Genomic DNA, 11,065 nt, shown 5'->3' with positions numbered 1-11,065 from the left:
AGAATGCAAGCTAAGCTGTTTAAGTGTATTTGGTGCAATTACACCCAACTCAGACTCAGAAATTGGGTTCCATGCCTTTAAATATCTTAAGGTCCGTGTTCTACAACAGGATTCGTGCTGGCTGACTTGTAGAATTTGGTCAAGATCCACAGGTCCCACAGACTGCCCCCCTAGTACCACAAGGGTTCCTATGCCCAAAACATGTTTGAAGCTGGATGCTTGCATGGACAGAACAGAGCTGTCTGCACAGTCTCATCAGAGTGAAAAAGATTTATGGGAGGCTCACGGTGGTTTATGCCAAGGAGGAATTCCTTTCAATGTATTTACTACTGAATCTGCAAAACTTCTATTTAGCAAATGAAGAAGATGCCTTTGGTGTGTGAACACAATGTTAAGACACTCAGTGCCTTTCTGTCACAAGTTCTGCATTTTGATAATTACAGACTTCACTTCTATGTGCAGTCTGTCCTTTCCAAGCATTTTCAGTCTTCTGGGGCTTAGTTAACTGTTTTATTTATTTATTTCTTTTTTATAAATATGATTAATATATAAAATCTTTTAAGTGCAATAAACACAGAAAAATAGAAAACATTTCAAGCCTGGCTCTCTCCCCTAGCATTTCACCCATTTTCTGTATCACCAGGTAGAGGTGCAGGAAACCCATCAGGCTTGAGGATCAGCAGACAGGCTATTTTTGCAAGCTATGAGAGCGGCCATCACACTCAACAGACGCCAAGAGCTTTTGCTCGTATACAGAGAAAAAACCAAAGGACACACAGGTTTGCTAGTCTTTCACACGGGAAAGACTGCACAGAAAGAGAAAGCTGCCGACTTCCAGGGCACAGTGCATATCTCGAACTGATCTTCATGCGGTGTCTCCGATCTGCTTCGTTAACGAGACAACGCTGGGATTAAACGCTTAAACTGATCGATTGATACCGGGGACGAAACTGTAGAACCACAGCCACACTTTACTACAAGCGTTGGACTGTAGTACTAGGACAGTTTGAATTGTTTCTCCCCTCACCCCAAACACATACTTCAAACAAGAAAGCAGTCCGACAGTTTTCTAAGACACAAGAACAGGACGTGAGTTTAGTCCTTCAGAAGAAGCTGTCTGTCTCCATCAGGGTTGTAATAGCCAGAAATCAGCCCAGACTTCTTTCTTTTTCCTTACCTTAGGATCTCTCATGTCCCTAGTGGCTTCTGACTATATTTTCATCCCAACATTCCACTTATTTCTGAGTGTTGCTGCAGCAGTCTAAATGTCTTTTTTTTTGTTGTTTTGTTGTTGTTATTTCTTCTTGTAGTTGCAGTTTCCTCGCTATTTCCCTGAACATCTGCAAGACAGCCCATCTGGGTTGACACAGTGTGAGATGAGGCAGGCAGGCATTGCCAGCAAAGGGCTCCTACTGCAGCAAGTGGGCTGTTCAAATCAGATGTTTTCTAAGACGTCTATGGGGACAAAGCCTTTCTTCTTCCCGCTGTATACTTTGATAAAACCATCATGTTCCTTTTCGGAAGTAACACAAATCTGAATGCAAAGAAAGCGTGAAAATAGTAAACTCTTCACCACAACCAAAAGTGACAAATTATTCCAGGCTATTTATTAGGTGAGTTGCACATTCCCACTAGTTATGTCTTCAAGGAGAACAATCCCTTTCAGACTCTTACTAGTTTGATAAGAGATTCATGTATTTAGTGAGTTGCCTTTCCTCCGCCATTCTGAAGTGCCACATATGCATGAGAAACACTGAAATGATTAAGAACTTTGTGGTGGATAAACGATTTTGAGTTTGAACTATGACTTCAGCCTACTGTAATGATTGTGATTTAATTGTCTGTGTATGAGGGGAAGGAGTATTTCAGATCATGAGCTAGCTGGCTCCCTCAACAGTTGGTGGGGAAAAGTAATTGTGATGCCAAGATAGGTCACTTCTAGCAGCTGATCTGAATGCAAGCATGCTTTCTTTTGCAAATTTAGGAAGTGCAGGTACTTCTCAGATGTGTGGCGGGTTATGTTATTTACTCGGCCCTTTTTGGATACCTAAATACGTGATCTGAACCCAGCTCTGCAAATGTTAACACCCACTCCAAATGGTGAAACTATACAGTCTTTACACAAACACTACGTTGTGGTGAAGGTTTGCATTTCCTGAAGACCATTGTGATCTCAGGTATTTCCATTTCAGGGCCCTTCCTGAGACACTTCTGGTAATGGCTGAGCCATCTGAAAGCCTGGTGCCACAGGCACCTTAGACTGGGCACTCGAGTCAAAAGCCACACAATATGAAGAACTGCTTTCAGACACCTGTGCCAAAGTACTATATATTTCCCACTAACCAAACAAGGCTAAAAAATAATCAGAAAGCTGATGGTCCTACTGAGACCTGCTCAGTGATTTCTCATGATGTCAGAGCCAGGTCTTTAAAGTCCTTTTCCTGGATTAACACTCACAAATGCTCTGCCTGATAGGTATTTATAGTGATTAACCACAATAATTCCTTTGGTATGAAATGAACAAAAATGGCTCTAAAGTGTTCCTGTCTAAATCCATTTCAGCATGACTTATGGATTGTACGGTGACACCTAAATACCACGTCCGAATTCTGGTCCCGCTTGTCCTCCTGTTGTTACATGTATAAAATTTACTGTGCTGCCAGAAGGAAATGGAAGATCATAAGAAAGAGGTGACTTCTCTTCATGTTTGCCACCTCCAGTATTTGGAAATGGCATCAGGTACATCTCTGTACCTGAAAAAGGTTTGGGAAAACAAATGGACTCATTAATTTTCTTATAGAAGACTAAGTGAGTTACATCCTCAGTGCAGAACAATTGAGCACACCAACTGAGCTGTCATGCCATTAAAAAAATAGCATATTGTTGTTTGGGCTCAGTCATATGGAAAACATGGGAGAGGTATGGGATTGATGCCATTTAAGTTTAGGTTCTGTTGCAAAACAGTCAAGCTTCTCTGTGTTATGAATCCCTAGCACAGCAGCTGCTCCCTCTGCAGTCACATCACCATTTGGAGAGGTTTATACCTCTCCAAGCATATGTGCCCAGAAAAGTGTTTCTGACTGCTGCTACGTATTGGTCTGCATCTCTGAGAAAGACTAGGAGATCCTCAGTGCCGAGCGAAAAGGTCTGCAAAGCTTGTCCAAGCATGGCAGAGTATCCAAGAATGGGAAAGAGCATCTTGGTTGAAAGATGGATGTTCTTGGGGGCTGCTGTGTGCAAAAATGAGCCTTTGCAGCTTCTCCATAAAAAGACCTGTTTCGTTAAAAGGAATGCCTGACTCCATCACTGTGCTTTGCTCCTAACTAAAGATGTCTGCAAGACATCAGGCTTTTTGCATGGGCCAAAGGATCTCCAAAATAGTCAGATCTCCAGAAGAGCCCTCCAGCAGACCAGTCACGCTTGCTGGCCATGCTCTGTCTCTTCACCTCTGGTGCTGTGCAGAATATATTACCAGAGCAGAGCACTTCTCTGTAGTGACTTGCACTGGCAGCAGAATGATTTGTGGACAAAATAAAAGTACTTAGCTTTCTACAGTGGAGTGAAAAAGACTGGTAAATTTAGACTCTTTTTTAGAGCTTCTTGGGTATTCTTTGTTGTTTTTTTTTGGTTCTGATGCTGGTTTGTGTGCTCCTCAACATCAGTGGGAGTGCTCTGCTACAGCAATACTTTTAGATCTTCACTGGGCATGAGGAGTACAAGATCTTTCTGTAAGAATTTATCTCACTCTACAGTTTACTGGTATACATTGACCTGAATTCTCCCAAATTCCAGCTGAAATTCTCACACTAATACACTAAACTTTGCATGTGCTGGCTCCCACACATGAAGTGATCTTCAGAACTAGCTGAAAGTGGGATCTAATATTAGCAAGACACTTCCCCATTCTTTCCTTAATTTTGTTTAAAGAAACTCAAAATGCTAAAACCAAAACAAACAACTGTTCAAAATAAACATGACTGCTTTCTTGTCAACATCTGCCCTGAGGATCTTTTATCCATCAGTCAGTCCCAAGCAGATGGGGGAGATGAGCAATTAGGAAATTATTGTTTAAGCTACATGATCATTAATACTCTTCTCTTCCTCTAAATCTTGTGTTTTAAATTGGGCTCAAGTGGCAAATTCTTTTTGTCCAGGACTAATTTTGAACTTGCTCTAATTTTCTGCAGCTGCCTTTTGCTTATCTTCTGCCTTCCATATATTTAACATATCTGGCAGCTTCTGATGAAGTAGGAATTCGGTTATGAGGACAGTACTGTTTCAAGAGCTGCCCTGAAGTCTGCAGACAGTGCCAGGTCAAGAGGTCTGAGAGCCAAAGCCTTCTGCTTGTCTGTAGGAATGACAGCACAGGGACACTGAATTTGTACATCTGCTGCTGCGGATGCACTGAAGTTCTTGCTCATGTGAACTCTGTGGATGGAAATTATAAGTAGTTCAGTTTTCATATCCATGGTTTAGACTCTTTTAAAACTTGAGTGCCACTCAGCATCTCCAAATGAATGGGGATTCTCGTCCCTGTTCAGCAAGACTGACACCAAATAAAATCAGATATAGCTGGAAAAATACCCTTTTCCCCTTAAGCCTTGTTGTGAAGTGCAGCAGTTATAGCTGGGGAGCATATAAAGAACTGCAACATCACTTTCTGTGCTAGGTTTATGTTTTAAGAGATTCAGTCTGAATGTATAAGTCACCATGACTTTCAAAGGCACCTGAGTCATGCTCTTAGAAGTTCAGCTCCTTTTAGAGTATCTCAGGATGAAAAATGTGGGCACATAAAGTAATTCCTAGGCGGTGAGGTGAAAAGCCAGGTAGCAGCAAGGCATCCAGATTAATCAGAAGAAGACCCGAGGCAAGCGAAGCTCCTGGGGCTGGAGATCCGGGCTACATTCTTGTCTTGTTGAACCTAGACTCACAGATATATTTAAGTCCATTCCCAGGTTCTCCTGGAGGGGCTAGAACACATCTGCACAGAGCTGCTAATGTACACATGCCTAAGAGTCACTTTTTTGAAATTACTTACTACTAGGTGTTGGGGTAGGAGGGAAGTTTGTCCCCTGAGCTGTGGTGCCAAAAAGACAGCACGTCTGGCAGCTCTGGCTCAGAGGTTGTGGCCATCACAACAGCAAGTGGCTTGTTTGCAGGCACTGCAGAGGCTGGCCGGGAGATGATTTCAATTACATCAGTGACATTTATAGAACACATCCATTGCAAAATGGATCTGTTGCATTGACCTTTATGTAAACTCACAGTCCACATCTGGATCAGGCCCGTCTTGTTACAAATGTTGTGGTTTGGGGTCACTTCTGTTGCACAAGATCATTTGTTCAATTTAAAATTGATTGCGTTATTTAATCACAAAAAGCCGAGTTCTAAAGTGGTTTGTATTCATGTGACTGTAGACGTCAGAGAGGCAGCCAGTGAAGGTTAGGGATTTTTAAAGAGGTTTTTTTCCCCTTATCTAAGCAGGGTGTTATAAGAGTAGTACAAACAACACATAATTATGACTTCTTTAAATATAAGGACAATCAAAAATATTAGAGGCATTTTAAGAGACACTTTTCCAACCATCAACAATATATTAGACATGGTGACTTTTTCTTTTGTGAAAAGAGGTCAAATCAGAGCCTGTAGCCATGCAAAGAAGCATTTGTGTAATGTGTGGTGATGAATCCAGGTAAGCTAGAGCAGAAGTTACAGGCTGGAGAAAACTTTTTATATCCAAGTGACGGTACAATCAATTAGAGTTGGAAATTATGCAGCCAACATTGTGTCTGAGACAGCTTAAAAGAGTGGAAAGCCACAGAAATTGGTTTGGTTTTGTTTCCCTGTTAATAATCTTGCTTTATTGATGCCAGGGGCTATGTCTGCCTTCCTCCCACTGATTCCCAGTTGATCCCTGTGGTGCCCAGTCATTTTCTGAATTGGTTTCAGGACCCACAAATCTGCTGGTGAACCTTAAATTCCAAGATGTTGATGTGTCTGAAAAAACAGACTTTTTCTCCCCCAGGCTGGGTTTTATATTTCATAACGAAATTTTCAAGTGATCCTTTGTGAAGATTAGCTTGTACAGATTGCTCAAGATGGGTGAGCAAATTGTGTAATGTTTCCTTCAGTCCTCTCCTTGAGTACTGGCTCAGCCAGAAAAGTTTGCACAAAGCTGAAGCTCAAAATGTTATTTCCCCATGAAATTGCCAAGTGATTGCAGAGAAAGCCTCACCCACTGTGTTTCAAACTTCAAAAAGGTCTCTGCTTGTCTGAAATGGCTTTTCTTAAGGTAGTCATGTGGCTTTGCTGATATGAATATATTGCTTTTTGCTTTACAAGAATAGACTGCCTACAGTCTATTCTTGGGAACATTCATATAAGGCGCAAAGAGGATGAAGACCTGCAGTACAAACCATAGATGGTGTCAAGCAATATAACAAAAATTCATATTACTGTCAGTGGATAAGCATTTCTGTCGACTATCATCCTTGCCTTTGGTGTCTGAGTGGCTCTGGGCTCTCATTAGACCCTGCAGAATTTGACCAGTGAATTAATGGTACAAAATTAGGACTATTTGCCATACTATAGTCACAAGAACATATTAGACTGGTTAATGAGTTTTTCTAGCTAAAGTGAGACTTGACAGGAATTAGCAGCAATGAATAATGTCCCTTCTCTCTAATCTGGAACAGGTCAGTGCCTTGCACATTGTACATATATTGCACTCAAAACACTCCGGACACTGTGCCCGGAGACAGCTAAAATCGTCGGTTACATCCCACAGAAATACCCAATGAACAGATCATTTTTGGGGCACACCAAGTCTGTGTGTCCTTCAAGCAGTCCCTCTGAAGTCAGTAGGAGAGTGCACAATATGTCAAGTATCTTCATGAACTTCTGCAAGATTGAAAATTTTGGCTACATTAGGCAGGGAACATGCATTTGGATGGGGCCAATATTACTCTTAACTGCCTACTAGACCCTCTTATTATACAAATAATGAATCTGGTGGTAAAATTGTGAGGAATGGCATCTGCCTGTGCTCATCTTGCAAAACTTTCCCTCCAGTCTTTGGTCAGACAGCTGGATGTTCGAGTCCAGTGGGGATCTCGCACAGGGGAACTTACCTGGTTCTCCTTCAGAGTTATCTGTCCCTGTTCCTTGCAGCCAATGAAAGTCCTGATACACCTGTAAATCTTCTCATCCTGTTGCACTCTTTGAACGAAGTTAGCAGGAAAAAATCCAGTTCTGTCATCAATTTTCCCCTGTGGAGAAAACGCGTTAATAGAAGAAGACTGTTAGCACTAGTAATTTTAATACAAGTGCAGCATTGAAAATAGCACATTTTTCCCTTTGGAATGAAAATAGATATAAAATAATAAGCACATACCTTCCACCAGTCTTCATTGGAGTCTTCCAGAAGAGTGATGATATCCCCTGGCCTATAATTAGAAAAGGCATAGTAGTTAAGATGACTCTTAATTATTATGCTGCATCAGCTTCCACAATTACCTTCTAATAGGAAGGTGGGCCTTTCTTGGTAATTTTATCTGAGCATTTGCTGCAGGCAGACTCAATCAGGCCCCAAGGTTTTCTTCAATCATACACTCTAATGTAGAAAGAGTCTCTGTCTATCAGGGCTAGATTTTGAGGCAACATCGTGAACTGGAATTTTTGCTTCCTGTTTAATAAGAAACTGTTTAAAATGCAGTCACTATTTGTTACGGGCATTATCCTGTTACTTGAAGACATTTCAGCTTGTTGGGATACACCACTTTATCATCTGTGTTTTCAAGCTGTGATTGAAGAAGGAAGGCAGCAGGAAAATCATTCTATTTAACTGACAAAGGCAATTAGTCAGTAGGAATATAATTCTGCCCACGAATGTCTTCTGGATTTGAATGGGACATATTTACCTTTGTAACATGTGGTGCAGGGTTATAATTGCTAAGTATCAGCATCCAGCTGACTGGTTGTGAAGCAGAGCTAGGAAAATTACTTGCCTGAAAATTTTAACAGCAAAATGCGCTAAGTTGATTTTGTGCAGGTAACTGAACAGTTATTTGACCTCCTTTCCCACATTGGTGGCACTTCATGAACATTATTATGTAATCATAATAGCAATACATTGTAAAAAGTAAGTGGCTGTCCATTTCCAGATGGATTAACCTCAGAAAGTACTGTCTGCTTGATAACAGGTGTAGTTTTGATCTTAATAAAATTAATGGTTGGCACCTAATTATGCAACTTTCCTTGCACTCCGCTAGGCTTACTGCATTGTTGAGGTGTCAGCACAAGAGCTTGCAAATGCATCTGGGACATCTGATGGTTAATGGGTCCAGTCTAATGGTCTCTTTCAGAGTACATGTAGAAGACATGGACCGAGAAACAGGTGTTTAGTCTTCTAACACTGTGTGATCTAGCCAGAGTTTTCCAGCTTTCACAGAAAGCCGCTATCAACAGGGCACTAGGGTAGGATTTTCCTCGAGCCCTCCTCGGGAAGCTGTTTCAATGTGTTTGGAATAATTAAATGTTGCTGAGGTGTGAAAGAAAGCTAGAGAAAAAGGGCAACTTCATATCCCAGTGGTAGAAGATAATTTCCATGGGAAAGGACATCTGAGTCCCTTATTCCAGTTAATATTTAATATAAAACACTTAGAGAGGTTTTGAGGGAGCCCAGCTTGCCATTTCAAAGTGAATAGGTCCTTATGCTGCAAGGAAGAACATTTTCACCAAGCCTGGCTGTTAGCAAAATAACTTAGAAAATACAGATTTATTTAGCTGTTGGAGAAAGATGGCAACTGAACGTAAACTCTCTCCATTTCTGCCAGCAAAGCAGAATGATAGTGAAGCTTGTAATTTCTGCTGCAAATCCCACACATTAGTTTGAAAGCAATGGGAAGACAGAGCTAGGAAAAGGAAAAAGGCTTTCGGTGAAGGAAATGATGACAAGAGGGGCATTTCTCTGGCAATTCCTGAAATTCTGTGCCACGTGCATAATTGTTTTGATACAGCGGTTACCTTGAAAAGACTTGACACGTTTCACGACATGAGCTCTTTGAAGACCATGCATAATGTGAGTAGCATGAACCAAACTAATTCCACTAAAAGAAAAGATGCCCTTTCACTTCAGTGGGCTTGGGTTAGACCTTGCAGTGTTAGTAACTGATGAAGAATCATAGAATTGTTAAGGTTGAAAAACCTCTAATATCATCAAGTCCAATGCCAACCCAACACCACCAAGACCACTAAACTATACACTGAAGTGTTACATCTACACTTTTTTTTAACACCTCCAGGGATTGTTCCTGGGCAGCTTGTTGCAATGCCTCACCACTCTTTCAGTAAGGAATTTCTCCTAATATTCAATCTAAACCTCCTCTAACACAGACTGAAGCCATAAGAACTGAGGAAAGAAGTGTTAAAATTTATTATAAACAAGGTTATTTTACAAAGCTCAGAATGCATTTTACTTGTGTGAAAATGTCACCACCCAGCATCTGGATGTTGGTTGTCTTTTCTCAGACATAATCTGAATGTGAGGGAAAATCAAACAGGGCTGGTAAAATATTCAGCATTAGCATGAGAGCTGCTGAGGAATTATTAACTGAAAACTTCTGGCTGAAAAAACAAAGTAATTGAAAACTGAATATTTTCTAGCTGAAAAGCCATCTTGCTCCTAAAGTCATGTAAGTGGTTTTGAAACTTTTTTGTCTATTGTGCCATTGCCAAAAAAACTTGGTCATCAGCTTTTTACCTACGGGCATATCTTTATACCTACAACTGGATACCTTTTTTAAAAACGTTTAGTACCAATGTCAGAATGAAAATTCCCTCCCCCAAAGTCATAGACAGTCATATCAGCCTCAGCTTGCAAGTGTCAAATCAACTAATAAATATTTGGGAGTTTTACCTCATCTCCAAGTCTTCATTTTCTTGTGGTACAAATTTGTACAAGGCAACATAGGTGTTCATTTGTAACGTGCTTTTATAAAATGGTCCCTTTAAGAAAAAAGAGAAAGAGAAAATTTAAATATCTACGCTGTGCAGGAATTTGGTTCACTTTGTTAGAGACGAGGAGCCAGGGCCTGATCTTCCAAGAAACAAGCTAAGATCATCTCATTGCTTTCACATCTTGAAGGACCATGGTCCAGATATACTGTGAACCTCTAATGCAGTAATTATCTCTAATGCAGGAAGGTTTGTTGAAGCACGAGATCAAATTCCATGCTTCCAAAGAACACAAGCAGAAATCTGCACAAGTTGATCTTTTTGGTGAGATCTTAAAAATGACTCTGCCTTTGTTCTTTGTTAGTGTACTCTTTGTTAATGGACTCTTAGGAGCCTGGTAGTGTATTGCTTGTATGATATAAGGTGTCTATTATACAGTCCTCGCTGTGGATGGATCTGGAGTTGCACAGTGCACAGTTCCAAAAACCAGGATGGGAAAATCACATTCTTAAAAAGAAAGCTGCTTTCTCTGTGCTTCCCACAGAAAAGAATGGTCACTCTCTCTCCTCAGCTTTCTCCACTGGTAATCTAGAGAAACAAAGCACCTAAATCAAACCCCAAATAATGTGCCAAATCAAATGTGTGATTTTTACATTACTGCAGTTCTATTGTAACGACATGAACTCCACACTAGATCTTTTGGTTTTGCAGTCTCAATTTGCAATGCACGGAAGAACATAAAAGCAACCATTATGGGTAAACCAAAGAGCTATCCAATCCTGGATATTGCTGGCCTGTCCCCCTAAAATGGTAAAAGAACATGATAGTCGAGTATTGATGCTTCTCCAGAACAGTGACCAAATGGACCTGCTCAGAATCCTCAGATATCCATAAAACCAAGACTTTTATGTGACTTCCCATTCCCACTATATTCTCACGGAATTTATGCCCATACCGGGGAATGTACGCTTTTTGGTTCTTCTCCAAAGTGTTCTGTGCCATTTTCGGAGTATGTAAACACTGAAATAAAACAAATACATGACATTTTAGGGGTAGTTTAAGGGTCTTAACCTCAACAGGATCACCTTTACTTTGTTAATTTCTTCCCTCT

At 40.7% G+C, this 11,065-nt stretch overlaps 1 protein-coding gene across 1 annotated transcript; it reads right to left on the bottom strand.

The window, feature by feature from the left end:
* Positions 1-1,435: 1,435 nt before the first annotated feature.
* LOC104272189 (SH3 and cysteine-rich domain-containing protein-like) lies at positions 1,436-10,974 on the bottom strand (the record flags this gene model as incomplete). The annotated part of the gene is made up of 5 exons (XM_009867117.1): positions 1,436-1,534; positions 7,131-7,268; positions 7,394-7,445; positions 9,917-10,005; positions 10,910-10,974. Coding segments are annotated over 5 exons (443 nt in total), but the record flags the coding sequence as incomplete, so codon positions are not given.
* Positions 10,975-11,065: the final 91 nt, after the last annotated feature.

Source organism: Apaloderma vittatum, unplaced genomic scaffold (assembly GCF_000703405.1).
Source record: "Apaloderma vittatum isolate BGI_N311 unplaced genomic scaffold, ASM70340v1 scaffold13923, whole genome shotgun sequence".
NCBI lineage: Eukaryota > Metazoa > Chordata > Aves > Trogoniformes > Trogonidae > Apaloderma > Apaloderma vittatum.
Note: the sequence above shows the minus strand (reverse complement) of the source record. Positions and strands in the feature narration are given on the sequence as shown.